General features: G+C 45.4%; 1 protein-coding gene across 2 annotated transcripts in view; it reads left to right on the forward strand.

The window, feature by feature from the left end:
• TPH1 (tryptophan hydroxylase 1) overlaps positions 1–21,157 on the forward strand; it is a 159,947-nt gene that overhangs the window by 120,189 nt on the left and 18,601 nt on the right. For both annotated transcript variants that reach the window (XM_069223755.1, XM_069223757.1), the window contains one exon: positions 5,072–5,198. In XM_069223755.1, coding sequence (XP_069079856.1) covers positions 5,072–5,198 — 127 coding nt within the window. The remainder of the gene's footprint in view (positions 1–5,071; positions 5,199–21,157) is intronic.

Below are 21,157 nucleotides of genomic sequence, written 5' to 3' on the forward strand. Positions count from 1 at the left end.
ATTGCAATATGTAGTAATTTTCACCCTTTCACATAGGTTCGCCCGTTTGTTGGACACTGGTGTTGAATAGGAGTATGTTGGGTAGTCCCAGGCTCGGTGGACAGGTCTGGGGTGGTCGATGTTGGTTTTAAACGGGTGAGAAAACATCTCAGGAATGTGTAGTCGGGAGACTCCTGCCAAAGAGTGAGATGGTCCTGATGGGATATTTGATGGGGGTCCTGTCCCTTGTGTAAAGCAGGATGGCCCTGTCAGGTTGTTTCAGGGGAGCGAGGTCTCCCCCAACAGAAGCAGCTTTTTCTTGGGGGCTGCTTGGACAGTGCTCTGAGATCTGTGTCCCCAGCTTTCCCCCATGCTTGTGCTGATTGAAGTCTGGTCTGCAGGTCAAGTGTGAGTGGGCAGGATCCGAGTGGATGGTTTGGGATATTATGTTTTTTATTCTAGGTGGATTTGAAATCTTTAAACTAAAGCTACTGGACTCTGGTCTACAATATTTATTTGGCACTGCTACTAATAGGTGAAATGTACTCCGGGCCGGTCTGGGAAACCAGAGCAGCCAAGTACGTTTCTTTAACCACTATTACATGGTGCTTTGGCGAGTGCCGGTAAATGGAAACCCCAACACCTCACTTTTGAGGTGCCTAAAATCAGTGCTTTAAATGGAAAAATAGAAGTGCAGGTACTCTCTGTACCAGAGTACCTGCTTGTTTCTGAGAAGTGCCGGCACTCTCCAATTAAAAGTATTGCGGTTTTCTTGAGATGTGCCGGTACTCTCCCTCTCAAAATAAAAAAGTGCCGGTACTCAGTACCGGAGAGTACCGGCCCATTTAAAGCACTGCCTAAAATAAAGATCACGTGTACCCCTACAACTTGTGTACATCAATTACATTCAATGGTGTGAATGGCTGCTTATAAATCTGATATAAGAGTATTCCTTTGTGACGAATTCTGAACTACACTGTTCCAGTATTTCTAACACGAAACCATCTTCCAAATGAAATTTCTTACTTTGTTCACGTTCATGCTGTCACGGCGTTTGACATTTTGCTGTCTTTTTATTTGATTGGCTGAAATAAGTATTGCATAAAGATATTGCATTCTCTTTATCTGTCCCCAGTGTCATGCCATAAACGTAAGCGATAAGAAAATAGAGAATTGAAAGCAGTAGCCTGTAAACATGGTTCCTGCCGCAACAAACTGTGGGCAATAAAGAGGGCTATGGATGAGGATCTTCTGTAGGCAATCTGATTCGATCGTGGCGCGTGGTCACCTGAGCACTGTTGTAATTCTCAGAAGGGCACTAGTGAAGGTGGACAGATGCACAGTACATATGTGGTACTGCTCGCTTGTTGGGTCTCTACGGCTTAAAGGCTGCAACAGCCTATATGCCCACAACCCTGCAGCCTGTGACGTACATGACCAGCGGTGTGGGGAGAGCAGTGCTCACTTAAGTGGCTTGCTTTATGATTGGCTGATTGCCGTGCAGGTTGTACAACAATCTGTCGCCCAGCAGCTCTCTCAAGGGCGCACCGAGCACCCAAAGAGTGAACTGTGCACCATTTAAAACAGCAAGTGGCCTGGCTTACTTCTAGTATCAGGGCAATAATTGCGGCTCAGTTGGTGCCCTGCTGCGCCATGAAAGTATGCAGTGGTGTGCAACTAGGATTGTCTGGCAGTGCAGAGGGACCCGGTCCACTGTTCCATTTACAGAAATTAGTCTTAGAAACAACATGATTGTCCGCTCTTAAAATTTTCAAATCATGACAGTTTCAGTTTAAATGACTTAAAGGTAGGCTGTCAATGAGTAATAGAGCATTAAAACCGGCATCTGAGGGGCTTGATTCGCAAAGCTACTTTAGTATGCAAAATGTATGTTTATGGAGTAAAATTGGTGCACTTATACCAGTCAGATATTCGAAAAAGTATCTCTAGTAGGGTTAAAAGTATCTGATACTTCATAATTGTATGCCAGAATTGTCTAAAGGTCAAAAGCCTCTAGACATGTTCTTTGGATCCAACGGGAAAGATACCCTCTTCATTCTCTCAAGGTCTCCACCAGTGACTAACAAATACAAAAGAATATGATGGTCTGTGGAAGAAACAGGGGAAGAGGAATGGGAAAAGAGAGAAATAGAGCCATTAGGCTCTACCACTCTACCTCATCACTTCTGTGGAGCATTTATGTCTGCAGAGACTACTGGGTGTCTCAGCAATGTCTCTGTGTAACCAACTCTCTGTATTTTGAGATGGAGTTTGTAATTACTGAAACTTAAGTTTCGTAGCGATGCACTGTCTGTGTTAGATGAGTAGTAATATCTATTTGACTCTTGTGTTATTTATGCACATACACACACACCCACACACACACACACACATTACCTAGTGGCAGTCGCCACTAGGTAGTTATAGTTATGTCTGCTAACATATAGGAAAAGCGTTTTTGTGTTGCTGATACTGTTTGATGAATCTCCACGAAACTTTCCAAAAAGGTGTTAATTTTTCACCAGTTTGTGCATCGAGAGTTTCAGGGTGAGCGGTCAAGTGGGGGCCAAGTGAAAAGGCGGGCAAAAATGCAAAATTACCATGCATTTTTCAAAGATTTCTTTAGGCAAGGGTGCAGCAAAAACTACTGAATGAAATTACACCAAATTCAGCAGAAAGCAGATTGTGCTTTTGGTGATTTGGTGTAGTCTGGAGAGATTTTCCCAGTAGCACCAATTTAAAATGGAGTGTTCTGATTGGACCAGGGAGCTGTTTTTATCTTGGGCCATTTTGCTTCCCCGAGAGTCTCACTCCTGCGGGAGCAAGCTCTCTGATTGGCTGCTAGCAACATGAGAAAAATGTTGCGGGAAACCATTACAAGACTCTGGAACTAATTCGCCTGTCCTGAACACATTAAAAAAAATTATACATGGGGAGGGTAGGAATACCCTTACCCCCTAGGCACGGGGGAGACCCAGTGGGCCAAAAAGGAAAACAAATGATAAAAAAATGCAATAATCCAGTGAGACTCCAGCGGGATAAAAAAAATAGTGTACTGTGTTCATAAAGGGGAAGGGGGACTGCATGCCCCGAAGCTTCCAGAGGCCCATGGCAGCCCCCACTACCCCTCCTCCGGTGCTGAACTTTGTTTACGCAGCCCCCACCCGGAGCCTCCAGAAGCCCTGGGGAGCCCACCCCAGGGCCAAAAGTTGTTAACATGTGGAAGGACTCAGCACAGCCCACCTCCCGGAGCCTCCAGATGCCCTAAGGATGCCACCCCAGGGAATGAAAGTAGTTTACACTGGGAGGGGAGCCACATGGCCCCCCTCCCCATGCCTCTAAAGGCCCGGGGACCCCACCCATGGGACCAAAATTTAACAAAATGGGGAGGGGAGCTGCTCGGCCCCAAGCCTTAAAACACCCCAGGGAACTTTTACAAAATGAGGAGGAAGGCAGTGCACAGCTTGAGGTTGGATTTATATATGGTAATTAAATATTACCTTACTTAAACAAAACCTAGAAATTCACTGAAAAAGCCAAAGGTTAAAGTAATGTTATAGTTAAGCATGATGAAAAGATTTTCTTTTGTTTTTAAAAAATACTTAAAAATTCACTGAAAAAAAAACAAAGTTTAAAATAAGGTTATAGTTAGGTGAATGTGTCAGTGAAAACATTAACCTTTTGAACTAGAAAAACACAGTAATTCACCAGTTATAATTAGCAGTGCTAAATATAATTTGTGCCCCAGCCATGCACTGCTTATGACCTCGAAATTACATCACTCATGTCACGGTCTATTACATCATTTATGACATCACTGATGACATCTCAAATGACATATCCTAATACATACAGTCCACATCTGAGAATTGTTTTGGTTGTGGATTTCACTTATATCTTCCCAAAATAGACCAACTGACTGGATTTTTCACAGTCAAACGGATGGGTTGGGAGGATGGGATTGCCATAGGAGGTGACATTTCCCATAGTCAGAGCACTTGTAAACTCACATCTGCGTCAAGTGAGCGGAAGTTAATGCAATGAATGTAGGAAACTACCAAAAAGACCACATCTTCTCAGAGTGGTGAGAAGAACCATCTTCACTTGGAACAAAGCTTTTCTAGTGACAAAGAAAGAGAAAAAATAGATGTGATGTTGAACTTCATTGTTGACCCCAGGATGGCAGATTGTTTGTTCGACAGGCAAGTTATGGTCGTAAGGTTAGGCTAGTCAGGTGTTCACCAGAGATACTACAAAACTCATAAGGCTGTATACACAAACGACATTTGAGCATGTACAATTAAGTTACACACAAAAATACCCTGTTCTAAGCGTGCAAGTCTTTTGAGAACAGTAACCTTGTGGGCATAGATCCAATACAGATAATGGGAAGAGGAATGGAAATTCTTGAAACTCTGTGGGGTTTAGAAGAAGGGATTTCTCCACGGTGAAAAATGTTGTGTTATGTTATGTAATGTGTGTTTTTATAGCATACCAATCACCTGTGAGAGTATATAGGCTCTAAGTAACAGGTGTGTGAGGCCAGCACTGGGTTTTCCTCAAAATGCATGCTTTCGCCATGAAAAAATGAAAGAAGTTGTGCAAGTGTGCAGCCACGCTGTTTTCTACAATTAGGAATTTAATTTACCATGCAAATTTGCATTACTCTACAAAATGTCCCATGACTTTCAAGGATTACACCTGGAATCCTGCCACTGGTGCAGCTTTGCAGACCTTCCCCTGGAAAGTATTGTAAATTCCAAAACATTGTAAAAGTACCTTACAGTGGCAGATGAAATCTCATAACAATTTTTTTCATTTGTTTTTGGTTTCCCCATGCCTACACCTGGCAGGTCTGAGATGTATTTAAAAAAATAGATCTAGGATTATGCCAATATGGATTCATTCTTTTTTTTTTTTATCGCGTAGTCACATGCTATCAAGGCATTTTTAAACCAATCTCCTCATTGCTCATGCTGTCATGTTCAGACGTATTGGGATGACGTTTAGTCAGTACACAGTGAAAAGTGTTTTTCTCCATACTTCAATTGAGAAATTTATCTGCTAAAAATATTCTTTTTGTATTTTTCAGAGACACTTGCCATGAGCTGCTGGGACATGTCCCTTTATTAGCTGAACCGAGTTTTGCTCAGTTCTCTCAGGAAATTGGTCTGGCATCACTGGGTGCATCAGATGAAGCTGTTCAGAAGCTTGCTACGGTATGTAAAGGGTGTTTCTGTCTTTATAGGGGGTGGGCATTACTAATTTCAACACAGTTATCACTGTCTTTGCCTCTGACAATGTCAAATAAACAAAGAGTGCATATAAATTTGTTTGTCCCTGTTATGCAGTGCTTTGGTGATACTCTTTTGACATACCCTCATATGTTATGCTGATTTGTATGGTGCAGCTTACCACCCGTGAGGGTTTCCAGGTGCTGGAGTAGGAGCATAAGTCTGGAGGGGCTCCTAGTTGAACATTCATATCAATGTAATACCATGCAATCTATATCAATGTACATTTTCTGTTTGTTTACGTAGTTAAGATGACAGCAGTGTTGCAGGCTTTGTACTTTGCCCTTTCCGTGCTGAGGATGGTCGGGCAGTCCTCAGTCACTGTGCTCGTGTGATGAGGATGGCCCCCAGCGCCCCACTGCACACGAGCAGGAAAACCCTCTGGCGCAGGCACCAGAGGAATTTCCTTTCTCCAAAAACAGCCTCAGGAGGTGAGGAACAAGTTCCCTACCTCCCAGGGCTATTTTTGGTTTTCATTGAAATGACGAGCGGCATGCACGTCACTCTGATATCATTTCTCTGAAACTGAAAGTGAAATGAGTCAATCAGCTCATTTCACTTTCCCTGCCCCGGTGCTCAGGGGGCTATCTCAGCCCCCTGAGCACCGAGGCAGGTGGGAGGGGTATAGTTGGAAAGAGGAGAATCTCTCCCTCCCAAGTGGATCCCTGCTTGGGGATCACCCAAGGAGGGTGATCCCCAAGCAGGGATCCACCCATCAGGCACCAGGAAGGGGGGGTGGCCAATTGGGCAAGGGCTTTTGCTCCCCCCAATAATTTTGGGCATAGTCAGTCTTTCTTCCCCCCTGGAAGGCAGATGGGGGCAATAGCCCCCTATCTGCCCCTCTGGGGTAGTGGGAGGGGGCAGAAAGCCCACTAGATCACCAGGGATTTTTTTGTTTATTCGGTTTAGGGGTGGGGCGGGCCATGATGGCCCTTTCAATGCCACCACCTCAAAACACTAAAAACAGTCTTTCTGCCCTGTTTTACTTTTCACTAATGACCGAGCTGAATAACTCATGAGCTGACAAAAAATCTCTGGAATGCACTTCTTAGTCCAAGGAAGACATTTATTATTTCACTATGCGAGGTTCTTAAAAGGAGATTAGCATGTTGAAAACACACGTTTTGAAATAGTCACAGCAATGAAATGAAAACATAACAAAATGATTCTCCACTGCAATATACACAGCAAATATATGTATCTATATTATAATGCAAAGCAAATAATGAATTAAAAATGCATCACCGTAGGGCCTGTCAGGTGCTTCATCCTTCTCATGGCGTAAAGCCGATGACCCGCTTGACTGAGAGAAAGAGAGATCTCCGCCCTCATGGGAAATCTTTATCAGGCATCTGACGTCAGAATCCTGATTGAGGCCACTCCATCTCTGACTGTCACACTGGGTCTTTTTATATCTTAAAAAACTAAAGGAGCTTTCTGGAAAAAAAACCTCCTTTTGCGATTCAAACATGCTGGCTAGTTTAGGTATGCTTTGAAAATAACACGTTGGGGGTTGGCCACAATCTGAAGATGTCAAGTCAAAACAAGGCCGTTACCTGCCGTCTGAGTACATCCTTATCAACCAAAGCCCTTGGTGAGAAAAAGCACGAAAACAAGACAGAATGCACAGTGTACAATGTGGAAAATCACTGGCAGCCTTTAACATGACAGTGTCTAATGCTACGATAAAGTCAATAGGCAGAATGAATCTAAGGCTAAATTGAATACAAAATGTGGGAACACTGATGTGACAGCGGGCAGCTAAGCCAAGTGCAAAGTGGTGCAACACGAAGTCAGTGGTCAAAACACACATTTCACTACATGCCCCCCCCCGGGGAGTAGATGGGGGCAATAGCCCCTGATCTGCCCCACCACCCCCTGGAGGGGCAGAAAGCCCACTAGGATGCCAGGGATGTTTTTGTTTAGTTAGTGTAGGGGTGGGGCCCTGTCAGTGCCCCCACCCCCCAAAAAACAAGTACAGCCTTTATGTCCCCCCGAGGGGGGCAGAATGGGGCAATAGTCCAGGAAGGGCAGAAAGCCCACTAGAACACCAGGAATTCTTTTTTTATTATTAGTGTAGGGGTGGGGGCTGGCCATGACGACCTTGTCAATGCCCCTACCCCCAAAAAATAGGCAAAGTCTTTCTGCCCCTAGGTCAGGGCAGAAAGCCTACTAGGCACTAGGGACTATTAGGGGTGGGGGCTGCTCAGAATGGGCATGGCTGTGCCTCCCAAGACCCAAAATAGGCACAATCTTTCCACACACCCTGCGCACTAAAACATTTTATCCCAATAGCAAGGAAAAGGAGATTTAACTCTTTTGGGTGTTGATTTTATATATGGGCCAGCAGAGCTTGGCTGACTCCCAATATAGTCCCATTTGCCATGGTAAACAGCTGTGCTTTTTGGGCTTGGGTAGGCAGCTACCTGGCAAAACCTACCAGACCCAGTCACTTTTGAAAAGAGACATCTGGGGAAGTCCGGGGTGATGTGCTTCAAATGCACCACACACCAATTTCTCCCCAACAATGCCCTCCAAAACTCCTACTTTTCCTGGAGTCACACATTTTCCCTACATTTCTGTGATGGAAACTTCCGGAATCTGCAGGAATCCACAAAATTCCTACCACCCAGCATTGCCCCACGTGTGCCAATAAAAACTCTGCCCCACTTATGTGGATGGGCCTAGTGCCAGCGACAGGAACGGATCCAACCTCGGTCAATAGGTGTCTCCACGTAAGCGGTCCAATTGTCCTTTGTTTGATCCATTCCTGATGTGGCACCAGGCCCAGCCACATAGGTGGGGCAGTGTTTTTATTGGCACAGGTGCGGTAATAATGGGTGTTAGGAATTTTGTGGACTCCTGCAGATTCCGGAAGTTGCCATCACAGAAATTTAAGGAAAATGGGTGATTTTAGGAAAAGTGTTAGGTTTGCAGGACACTGTGGGCAAGAAAACCTAATGAGATCCATGCAAGTCACACTGCCCTGTATTCTCCTAGGTGTCTAGTTTAAAACAAATTACAGGTTGGCTAGGTTTCCCTGGGTGCCAGCTGAGGCAGAGTCCAAAATCTAGAGCTACCCACATTGGTAAAAGAAGGTCAGTTTTCTGTTTTGGGCCATTTCCTGTCACAGGCACTAGGTCTACCCACACAAGTGAGGTAACATTTTTATGAGGAGACTTGGAGGAATTCTGCGTGGAAGGAATGTTGTGACTCCCACAGTTTCCAGAACTTTCCATCATAGAAATGTGAGGAAAATTTGTTTTTTAGATAAATTGTGAGTTTGCAAATTTTTCTGGGTGACAGAACCTGGTGAGAGCTCCCCAAGTTACCCTATCCTGGGTTCCCCTAGGTGTCTTGTTTTTAAAAATGTATATGTTTGCTAGGTTTCCCTAGGTGTCGGCTGAGCTAGAGCCCAAAATCCACAGCTAGGCACTTTGCAAAAAACAAGCCATTTTCAGTGGAAAAATGTGATGTGTCCACATTGCGTTTTGGGGCCTTTCTTGTCATGGGCACTAGGCCTACCCACACAAGTGAGGTACCATTTTTATCAGGAGACTATGGGGAACATAGAAAGGTAGAACACGTATTATTACCAATTGTATTTGCCTGCATATGTGCCTTCCAAACATAAGCCAGGGTGTAAATAAGAAGTCATTTTGAGAAATGCCCTGTAATTCACATGCTAGTAACGGGTACCCCTAAGTTCAGAGATGTGCAAATAATTACTGCTTTCAAACTACATATCTTATACCCATTTTGGCAATACATAGGTTACATTGATACCTATTTTTCACTCTTGCTATTATAGCCAATGAATTTCTGTATGCCCGGTACACAATGAAAAACGAATGCAAGGTGCGGCTCAGTTATGAACACTTAGGGGGTCATTATTACCCCGGGGGTCAGAGCTAATGTGGCACTAGTACCACCAACAGGCTGGCAGTAGTTACCACCACATTATGACACTGGCAGGTTGGCTGAAGCCAATCCGCCAATGTACCACTCCAACCGCCATGGCGGTAGCAGCCGCCGGGCTGCAGATAAGAATCTCCAGCCCGGCTGCCGTCATTGTGCCGCCGCCGGTATCATGACCCTGTCTACCACCATGGTTTTTGTGGCATTCGTAACGCCACGAAAACCATGGTGGTAGGCCCTATCAAGTGACAGGGAAATCCTTCCCTGTCATTTGATAGGAGGCCCCTTCCCCCTAAACACTCCCCAGACACCCCCTGACCCCCTACATCCACGCCCCCATTCACACACACACACACATGCAGACACACACTCATCCACACATACATACATGCATGCATTCATTCATTCACGCACACACATCAAAACATACACGCAGGCACGCATTCACATTTCCATAAAAACTCGCACTCACACACATTCATACACCCACTCACACACATTCATAAACACATGCAAACAACACTAAACACACACTCGCATTCACGCACACACTCACACTTGAATGCACACACACAACACCCCCCACCCCCTTCCCCTGTCAGAAACCTGACTTACCTGGATCCAGGGGGTTTTCGGGCAGGCGATGGGACGGGGCGCTGCTACCGCCAGCAGCACCCGCCAGCAGAACACGACCAGGCCGTATTATTTTTCATAATACGGCTGGCGGTGGTCTACTAGAGTGGCGCTGCTGGTGGTAGCAGCGCCACCTTACCGCCATCGGCCAGTATGGCCACAGACGGATTTCCACCCTTCTTTTGGCGGAAATCCGGCTGTGATCATATTATGGCGGATGGAGGTAGCCATGGCGATGGTCTTTTTGGCGGCTGTCGCCACGGCGGTAGCCACTTTTTACCACCATTGTCATAATAGGGGCCATAGACACAAATAGCTGTTTTTTCAACACAATTTTAATATTTTTTTATTTCAACTGTTACTTTCTATGGAAAAACCTTGAAGGATCTACACAAAATGACCCCTTGCTGAATTCATAATTTTGTCTACTTTTCAGAAATGTATAGCTTTCCAGGATCCGCCAATGGTTTTACACCCATTTCTACCACTAACTGGAAGGAGGTTGAAAGCACAAAAAATAGGAAAGATAGGCTATGTCCCAGTAAAATGCCAAAACTGTATTGAAAAATGTGGGTTTCTGATTCAAGTCTACCTGTTCCTGAAAGCAGGGAAGATGGAGGTATAGCACTGCAAACCCTTCATTGATGCTGTTTGCAGGGAAAAAACAAATGTTTTTTTCTGCAGCACTTTTTTCCCATTTTTCCCCAAACCCCCAAATTGTAGCTGTATTTTGGCTTCTCACCCTGGATGCCTTTAGAATCTAAAAAGATGTTGGAAAAAGAGGATGTAAATTAGGCTTGGATAGCGTGCATGGACAAAAAGTTATGGGGGCCTAAGCATGAATTACCCCAAATAGCCTAAAAAACAGGCTTAGCACAGGAGGGGGGAAAGGCTTAGCAGCGGAAGGGTTAAGGAAAACATAGGTTTGTTTATTTAGGGTGTATTTTAAAAGTGTTTCCATTTGTTTTTTATCAGTAGCATGTTTCACTTTTTCCAAATTGTCACTCAAAGTGTTGCATTTCTATAAACTGATAGTGTCAATGTTGTCTCATCATTTTTATCTCGAAAGAAAAATATAACTTTTTGAATGGAAGCTGTGAGGAAAGGGGAAAGGAAAGAAATGTACGAAGTTTGCAGAGTGCATGAAGCATTTAGTGCTAGGTTACATACTTATTTCCAGACCGTAGCTGCTGTATTGGAAACGTTAAAGATGTAGTGTCTGGTGATATAGCCTTCGCCACAGCACGCCTCCACAGTTATGAAGAAAAGTTATCAGGCCTGGATAAATAACTCGTTTATCTAATCACAAGCCAACAAAAGAACCCACATCGCTTGTGGTTTAGAAAGACAGTGTTAAAACGTCACCAGCTGTTCTAATTGCCTGAACTTCCATTGTGACTATCGGCAAAATAAAAAAAAAATGAGCATATCCCTTGATCTAAGAAGGAATTGCTACAATAATTAGACTTCTACACTTCTGTTACTAATTAATTGTACTTAATTCCGTCATCGCATAGATGACACATATGAAATGATAAAACGTCCGTTGCTGTGGACCACAGGAGTCATCGAATTATTCTGCATACTTTAGAAATATTTCAACTGAGAACCAGTACTTAGACAACTGGACCCATCTCAAGTTTTGATCACGGAGAATGATGCAGCTCGTATCTCTATCCGACCAGTCCTTTCAATAAAGATGTTATATTCTATTCAGTGTTCCATCCTCTGGCACAATCTTTCCTGAAGTACGTTGGTGCTGAAATGAACTGCAATGTGCGTGGTAAAGATGATTCAGCAGCATTCTGGCACACTGCACATTTTTGTGACACCTGGGCACCTACAATACTCAATTGCCAATGCGCTGTATTACCTATACTGAACACTAGGTGGCAGCAGAATGTCATGCTGAAAATTACGGAGTCCGTTCATTGTTTAAATACACGCTGATTCTGAGTCAGGCAGCCTAAATCAGAAAGGGCTGTGTCTTTTCGCACGTTTTTTCTGGGTGCTGGGGGTTTAGGGTAATTCTTACGGACCAAAAAATGGCCCGAGGTTTCAGCTGCAGGGGCCAAGGCTCTTGCTCCGATTTTGTTCCTGACCCGTCACAACTTAAGTTTTTTTCCCTCCCCTACTCCTTCGCTCTGCCCACCCCTCCCAGAAGTGAGTCCTGCTGGACATGTTCTGGTGTTTGGCTTTATACACTCCTCGAAGGCTGGCTTGTGGTACTCATCCCACACCCATTCTGTACAGGCGTCACCGGTCAGACCCCATGCACTAAGCCGCCCTGCTGCTAACTGTAGTGTAGGTGGAGGAGAAACCTTCTAGGCATGGCCATGACTGCCTACACCTCACGCCGAGTAGAGGAGACCCTCACCTTGCTGTGAAGAGGGAGAGTAAAGAGACTGCTTTGCCTCCAGCTCCCCAGGACAGAGCTGACATTCGGTGAGAGCACCGCAAAGGGTGTATAGCGCTATTGGCAGGATGCCGATGAAGCAAGTGCCCTGACACCTCCAGATACCACTGGGCCCATGCCAGGCAATGCCAGAGCCAGCCGCCATCTGTCCAGACAGGAAGAGTGGAAGCAGCAGTGGGAACAGAGTGTGGCCCTGACCCCTCCCTTCTGACATCCCTGCCCATGCAGGGAGACTGGTCTGTCTCCTACCTGCCACCACTGGGTCATCGGTACCCCGGGTAGAGGTGCAATAAAGTGTACAATTGCTGCCAGAGAGTACCCCCCTGTAGAGCACCACTTGGTGCATGTGAAGACATGCTGCAATCTCTGAGAGGCACCCCGCCATGGGATCCTGCTGTCTGCTGTGAAGTGCATGACTGGAGTCACACCTGCATTTGCATGCTCCCTGCACCTCGTAGGCGAAGAGATTGCACCTACCGTGAAGCGGCAGCAGTGCCAGCGGGAACGGCCCCTGCATCCATCTGCATCACTGAGACAGGAGCGGTGCTATGTCCCAGCGAGAAGTGTGCCGGCTATATGCTGACAAACACAGTGCCCCGCCCACAGGAGGAAAGAGAGCAGCACAACCTCATTGAGAAGGAATCTGCCGCAGCCTGTAGGTGACTCGAATGCGGCAGCTCAGGCCAGGACTAACACTGTAGGGGGACGAGCCATCCTGCCGCACCTGCCTTGCGTGGCCCACCACCCCCGCATCTCTAATGCCCGCATAGGGGAAGAGGCCTGCGGCATTAAGCAAGCTGCTGCTGCCTGAACAAACTCATTGACAAAGGACAAGCCAAAACTTACCCCTCCTGCACCCATCTCTGCAGTGTTCGCAAGGGCAGTATGTCCTGCAGTAGGAGAAGGCTGCTGGGGCCCAGTGAAATGGCTGCCACAGCACTGTGAAGTGGCTGCAGCGCCACCTGGTGGGCATTCGACACACTACATCCCAGCAAGCACAGGTCTGAATGAAACGGCCCCACAATTGTCCCAAGTCGGTGAGACCCCCAAAAACATCTCCCCTGGAAGCTGGTGCAGGCACACATGGCCGCCTCAAAAGACTGCAGACCCCGGTGCAGAGACCAGTGACAGTAAAGATTCCCAAGAAGCCCAAAGCTGCCCCAACCAAGCATTCTGCCACAAGAACAGTCCAGCCAAGGTAGTTAAACCAAATCCAGCCCAGCCCAAAGCAGCAAAGCCTAAGAAGGCAGCGCCCCAAGAAGACGAAAAGAAGCCCTGCAGCAAAGGAGAGATTGACCCCTGCAAGGCCCTGCTCATCAACCTGTAAGTAGTTCCAGATTTCTGTTTCCCCTGAGAAGGCTGATTGCGCATTAACCACAGAGCAGAGGCCACACATGGAGAAGGAAAGCCCTCTATAAGAGAGGCGAGCGTTGCGCACCCCCGAATGGCTGTCCGCCTCCACCGCAAGCAAGAAGACTGCACCTTACACCCCCTAGTGGTGAATGGTCACCACTGCAAGAGAGAGGAACATGCACACAAGGTGCCAGCAAAGGGCGCCAGCAGAGACTGTTTACTAGCCTCACCTCTACCTGACTGGGCACCAGCTCACAAGAACACACCCGGCAAAAGGTGAGAGACCAAGATCAGAGGTGCGCAGAGGGCATTCTGACAGCAAGGGCAGGAGCTCTGGAGAGAGAGAACCCTCAGAGAATGAGAAGCAAGGTTGCACGAACGAGGCTGCATAAGCAGGCCAACCAAGCACCAAATGGCCACAATTGGCCTGTCATTGAGCAGGTCACATGGAGTGACAGACCATGCCAAGCACGTCCATAGTTAGGTAAGAACAAGTGCTGCAATGACGTAGCCTCGAGGCTCAAGCACTACCCCCTTGAGTGAAGAATTGAATGTAGAAAAAAGGTGACCCTCCATCCAGGGAGCGGAGCATGAAGAAGATCCGTGAGGGAGGGACAGGACCTGTGAGAGGTCCACGAGGAAGTGAACAGTCAAGTCCTACCAACAGGACAGGAGCTAGGAAAAGTCTGCGGTGAAGAAGAGAAACAGTTCTATGAACAGTATGCGATAATTGAGGTCCCTGTGAAGAGACCATCACAGCGAGAAGCCTCGTCAGAAGAGTGTGGCATGATGCCATGTCGTAGAAGAGTCAGAGAGAAGAGAGTGGCATAATGCCACGTCACAAGAAAATATTGGTGAGTGAAAGAGTGTGGCACGATGCCACATTGCAAAAAAGAGGAAGAAAAAAGAAGAGAGAAAGGTGTGAGACAGACCCATCACACGGAAGATCCCGACAACCACAGGTGCACAGGAGAAAGGAAGAAGAGCAACAAGATCAGGGAATTGTGCCACTACTGGAGAGTGTGTTAATCAACCCAAGCCAGTCACAGGGGTGTAGTGATGTCACTGAAGATAACACAGAGGGAGTAACGAAAGTAAGCTGCCGAAGTGTGCGAACTGCATAGCTGTGCCACGCTTCACAGTGTGACCATCCAGACACCTGTCACTGACTGCTTGAGATAGATGGCATCCCTGCTAGCAACTGTACATGCCAAAGAATAAGTAGAAGAACTGCAAGTAGCCACGAAGTCCCTCCAGTCATCCTCACTCAAAGCAAGACATTGTTACCTGTAGAACGAGTTGTCAAATGGTAAAATTGTCATCCTTACCATGTGCATTATCAGAACCATCTATGGAGCATCACACCACCTGAGTGGAACCTTCTGCCTGCAAAATTTTCAGAGACCAATGAGGCATTCCTGGCCCCATGGGAAACTCATCACCAAGAGACCATCTGTTAGATCCCATGTGCACCTGAGTCCTGCTGTAGACAGCACACCCAACCATTGTATCACCTACCCTTCTGAATGCACAAGCGATTTGGACATGGCCCTGTTGGGAGTTCCTCAGTGACCCCTTTGCGTGGCCTACGCGAGGCCATGCACCGCTTGCAGTCCTGTGGCAAACCAGCGAAAAGGGCCTCAAGGGAATTCTGGTGTGAGAGAACCCCATGAGTCAGAAGCTGCTCCTATGACAGGTACTGGGAGGCACTGAGGCCTCAGAGGGAGATGTCCTACTACCACACCATTGTCTCCGTATTTAAGGGTTTGTTCCTCATGGAGCTGGGGTGCCTCCATAGAAATCTCAGTAACAGACTCCACCACTGCTCTAGATGCACGCCCAAACAGTACGATGTAAATACACTCGAACAATGTAAGGCCAGGTGGGGCCGAACAATAACGCCCAGGTGGACTGAAACTCCACAGAAGTGATTGAGAGATCCGGATTCCATCCACACTGCATTTCATGCCCAGAGTCATCTTGTTAAACTACGGATGTGTGCCATGGTGTTGGGTACTCACAGCACCACCTGTCCACTCGTCATGTCCTGGGGACTGCCTGAAGACACTCTGTGGTGTTTTACATTTATTGTTCATTCTTTCCCACAGGTTCGTTAGTTTTCTTTCAATAAACTTTGAGAGGGATGTAGTGTCCTGCTGTACACATTCTAGTGTTTAAACTAGTTTGCCAGCCACTCATGAGGGCTGGGCTGTCATACTCAACCGACACCCATCCATTACTGGCAACACCGGTCAGGTGACCCTGCCAATAAAAGTAGCCAGACCACATGCCCTGGGCCAGTTACATGTACAGTAACTTTGTGTCTGTGTCCTCCTTTATGCTGCATGCGAGGCCTAGGGCCCACAACACAACAAGCTTTGTTTAATGAATGACTCAGTACATTTAGGACTGGGTAATTCTACTCATCTCAGCAAATTTCACCTAAAATAACATGAAACTTGCCATTCACATCCAGTGATGATCCTGCTGCCATGGCATTGATCATACAGACTATCATCCTCAGTTTATACCATTTCCTCTACAGTACTCATATTGTTTTCATACCTACCAAGCAGAAAAAGGGTTGCCACAGCAAACTTCTTCAGAGAGCCAAGATAAAATAGCAATAAATACTAGAAAGAAAGTTTGCTAAAAAGTGGAAAACAGGGAACAGAGGGAGTCACTTGTCAAGTCCTGGCTAACACGTCCACATGGTTTGTGGTGGGTTGGACACCATTATACCAAGTGCACAGTATACTCAGTCCCTCAGTACAAGGAGGTGACCTGTACCATCCTTGTAGGCTGTTGGGTATGTTTTAAAGGATCATTTTTAGGAAGTGGGTAGAGACAGTCCACTTGTTGATCTCCTATGGGCATTTCACACCTGCTTTCCAAGCAAACTTTTCTCCTGGTGGCACTTTAATCGTGTTATGTGGGTGCCAGTGCCAGCCCCCACTAGATGGGATCCTAGTCATCTTCTGAGACACAGTCTTCTAAGGATGGCATTAATTCCTCCCCTTCTGTAAGGTACACGCAGTGCTACCCTAGTTTCCTATACAATAGCAGATGTGTTCATTTTTGAGCTCCCTCTCAACAGTCCTTTCCACTTCATGTTTTTTGTCTGTACTTTTCCCACATTTAGGGATTGCTACTACTGCCTGGATTTCATTTTGAATGCACCCTGCATTCATCTCTACCATCCACACCTAGGCTTCCACCTCTGCACACAACTACTCTTTGGTCTAGACATCGAAGGCTCTTGTGAAGTGTTGTTTCCTATAAAGGCTCTTAAACGTATACTACTGCTTATAACTCTTATTTCTCACTATCACCCTCAGAGTAAGTGGCTTTGACTTCTTATGTGGTGGCGAGTTAGTATTTTGTTTCTCTTTCAAACCTATCTTGTATTATCCATTTATCTATTGTGCATATTTTTACATCCCAGTTATCACTCCAAAGGAGTTCATTGATGCTAAGGCAGCACAGAAATATAGAAGTACTGAGGATCATAGTGTTGAGTTCAGTGAAAAGCCACAATTTTAGGTGGCTTCTACGCTTAGTAGGGAGGACAGAATACAGATCTTGAGTTGTATTCTGTCACAGAGAATGGTGTCCTGAATTCTCTGTAACCTCATTTGATATATATTTGTAGAGGAGATTACAAAGATGGCTTTATTGTTGGATCTGAGTTTGCTGGTAGTAAAATGTTTATTGAAATTTATTAAATAGGAATTTGGGTGCTGACTCAGTGAAGATATTGTACATCATATATGAGGCTTTAAACAGGCTGCGTTTCTTCATAGGTAGTCACCAGAGTTGGCGACAATGATTAGACCCAGAGTCAACGTTTGTTAGGTGAAAGATAGTGTTTGCTAAGGCATTTTTTTGTTGCAGATGGCGAATAGATTTTTAGATAGTCTCAAGCAGGCAAAATTGCCATTGCAAGAAGTGACTGAATAAAGATATTATCTACCACAATCTTGTATGTGAAAAAGAGGAACAGCATAATACATCTGATGGTTCGTATCTATTGAGAGCAAGTTTTTGTAACGTTTGTATTGTGTTTTTCAAGGCTCTTCCTGGAGTCCAGTATCAACCTTAGATCTCTCACTGACCAAGTGATGTGACAGGCTGAGTGCAGTCTCCTAGTGGCCATAGAGAGGCATCCCAGTGACCAAGTTTGTTGAAGATGGGTAGGATCTCAGATTTCGCTGGGTTGTTTCAAGTTATTTTGCCACATCGGGTTGTAAATTGCGTTCAGAGCAGGACGAGCCCTGAAATAGGCTTTTCTGGATTGTTGTTTAAGTTAATGGCGATTTGTGTATTGTCAGCACAAAGGAAGGTCATTACATCAAATTTACCGAGCATGGTTGATAGTGGAGGCATATACATTTTGATTAGTAGTGGGGACAAAGTTGACCCAATTGGTACTACCCAGAGTAGTAGGGTGGGGGATGCACAGGACCCCAGTTAGACTTGTTGTGTCCTGTTAGCAATTAAAGATTCTAACCATTGACATGTTTAGTCATTAAATGATGATCTTGTGATCAGTGGTGTCAGGTAGATCCAGGAGTATTGCTATCCTGATCCTCCTTTTTTCACAATCATTCTCAAGTCATCGATTGCTGAAGTGGTAGTTTCTGTTCCATATCCAACTCTTAATCCAATCTGAGTGAAAACTAGTGTTCTTTTTTCAGAGGATTGAAACTGCCTTGTGACCCCTCTTTCTAGGAGTTAGGCAATGTATGACAACAGAGAAATTGGTCTGAAGTTGGCCGGATCGTCCAGGTTAAATGTTTCTTATTTTTTTTAAAGAATTGGTCTTAGGGTGGCCTTTTTCAAAGGTAATGGAACCTTAGTCGAGATGCGTAGATATTTATGATTTGTGTAATGATAGGAATATCAGATAAATGGAAAGACTTAAGAAGGTGATCGAAGGGTTTGCTGGTTTTTATATGTCTTTCTCATTCTTCCTCAGAGACATTGGTGGATTGAGAGAGGGCTTCACCCTCATATTTATGATAGTGACAAATCTCATCCCTGTTTGCTCCACAAGGAATGTTAGGATTCAGATTATCTTCAAGTTTCCTCATTTTATCATGAAAGTAGTTTGGCATACCATTTTCCATCTTTTGAGTGATAGTGAGGCAACTACTAGCTGCCATCTGTTTATATAGAGACTCAACAACTTTAAATAAGGCCTGGGATCTATTTTTAGCACACAAGATCTCATGGGAGTAGAAGCTTTTTTTGGTTTATTACAAGATTATTATAATTGTGCATTTGTTTAAGAGGTGATTTTATCCTGAGGATTTTAGGTTTTTCAGCAGTACTTCAGATTGTTTTAGTATATTTTTCTACTTTTGAAAGAAGTACAACCTCACTGCCCATGCACACGGCTTCTTACATTATTATGTCGTGCAGAGGGATTCCTATGAATACAAACTTTTGAGCATCATTTCTGCTCCTGAAACATATTTAAATCTGAGTGTATATATAGTCTATTGCCAAAACACGAAAGCTGTTCCACCTTTCTAGAGGTGGCTCCCATCACAAGCTAAACATCAAAAATAAAAAGCAAACAGATCCAAAGGACTATCTGCTCCTCATCTTCCAACGCTTAGACCACTGCTCAGCTGTCCCTCTCTGTATCCATATTTTGTGAAGTGCAAACTTAGCTGTGGGAGCTAGGAGTGCTGGACATTAGGAGAGAGGGTGTTGGGAGCAACACAGGGCTGTGTACATCAAGAGGGGAGTAGGCAGCATAATGCACACATTTCTTCTACTCCTTCTTATCCCAGAGCTACATAATCTTTCAAAAGGGTAGCATGAAACTTGCACTATGCATGCCAAATTGAGACTGATTTTACAATTGGATACTACGAAATTTTAAGATGCTTTAAATGGCAACTGTGAAGATGCATTTAGGGTGGAAATATGTTTGTGTGCAAAATACAGTAGTGCAATGCTAAAGGGGTTGCAAAATCATGTTGTGCAAACGTGTGTGCACACTATATAATTCGGCACACGGAGACCACATTCAAAGACGATATAGATTAAGTAGATAAAGGTACCTTTAGAAAACCTTCTGGTGCTTGTAACGCTCTTGTTTCAAATGTATTATTGTTAGGCCTGGCATCCTTGGCGTGGTCTCCCCTGTCTTTTTGATGCTGCTTCCCATGTTTTTCTGTGCACTGGACTCTGGTTTTGCTGTTTTTGGTACTCTGGGTACTCTGGGCACTTTACCACTGCTGATCAGGGCTAAAGTGCAAGTGCTCCTGTGTAAAATGTATGTGTAATTGGCTTCTCCATGATTGGCACATTTGATTTACTAGTAAGTCCTTAGTAAAATGCGCTAGAGGTACCAGGGCCTGTGAATCAAATGCTACTAGTGGGCCTGCAGGACTGGTTGCGCCACCCACATTGGTAGCCCTGTAAAAATGGCTCGGACCTGCCACTGCAGTGTCTGTGTGTGCAGTTTTAAGCTGCCAATTCCACTTGGCAAGTGTACCCACTTGCCAGGCCTAAACCTTCCCTTTTCATACATGTAAGACACCCCTAAAGTAGGCCCTAGGTAGCCCAATGGGCAGGGTATAGTGTATGTTAAAGGTGGGACATATACTGATCTTTTTTACAGGTCATAAAAGTGAAATACTGCCAAATTTGGTTTCACTGTTGCAAGGCCTATCCCTCTCATAGATTAACATGGAGGCTCTTCTGAAAGTGAGTTTCCCATTGAGAGCAGATAGAAATCTGGAGTTTGGGGTCTCTGAACTCACAATTTAAATATACATGTTAGTGAAGTTGTTTTTTAGATTGTTAGTTTGAAAATGCCACTTTTAGGAAGTGGGCATTTTCTTGCTCAAGCCATACTGTGACTCTGCCTGTTTGCGGATTCCCTGTCTGGGTCAGATTGACAGATTAGATGTTTGTGAATCTCCTCTAGACAGTGACACAAAGGGAGCTCGGGTGTAGCCTGCATATCCTGATGAGCCATCTGGGCTGGAGTGGAGGGAGAAGTGGTCACTTGCACCCGAATGGTCTGTGCCTGCCCTCACACAATGCAGTCTCCAACCCCCTGGTGTGTGTCTGGGGCCTGGCCTGGGCAAGGCAGGATCTTGTGAACAACAGAGATTTTTCTTTGAAGTTTGCCTACTTCAAAGGCAGAAAGGGGTATAAGTAGTGGACCCAAAACCCCAGACTTTAGATCACTTCTGAAACCAAGAGGAACTTCTGCAAAGGAGAAGAGCAGAAGAGCTGAGAAGAGCTGAGAAGAAGGGCTGCCCCTGCCTGTGACTGTGCTTTGTTGGGTTATCCTGCAGTTGCTGCTTCTGCATGTGAAAGGGGACAAAGACTGGACTTTGTTGTGCATTCCTGCTTGAGAAGAATTTCCAAAGGCTTGAACTGGGCTTGCTTCCTGTTTTGAAGTCTCATGGCCATTAAAGACTTCCTCTGCCAGCACCCGGGTTCTCTGCTGAAACTCCTACCCTGCCAAGTGGTGCCCTATCCAGTCCCTGAGCCATTGAAAGGGGAAGTTGGCAGAACAAGAGCTGAAATCCACGCA

This window comes from Pleurodeles waltl, chromosome 3_1 (genome assembly GCF_031143425.1).
Source record: "Pleurodeles waltl isolate 20211129_DDA chromosome 3_1, aPleWal1.hap1.20221129, whole genome shotgun sequence".
Taxonomy (NCBI): domain Eukaryota; kingdom Metazoa; phylum Chordata; class Amphibia; order Caudata; family Salamandridae; genus Pleurodeles; species Pleurodeles waltl.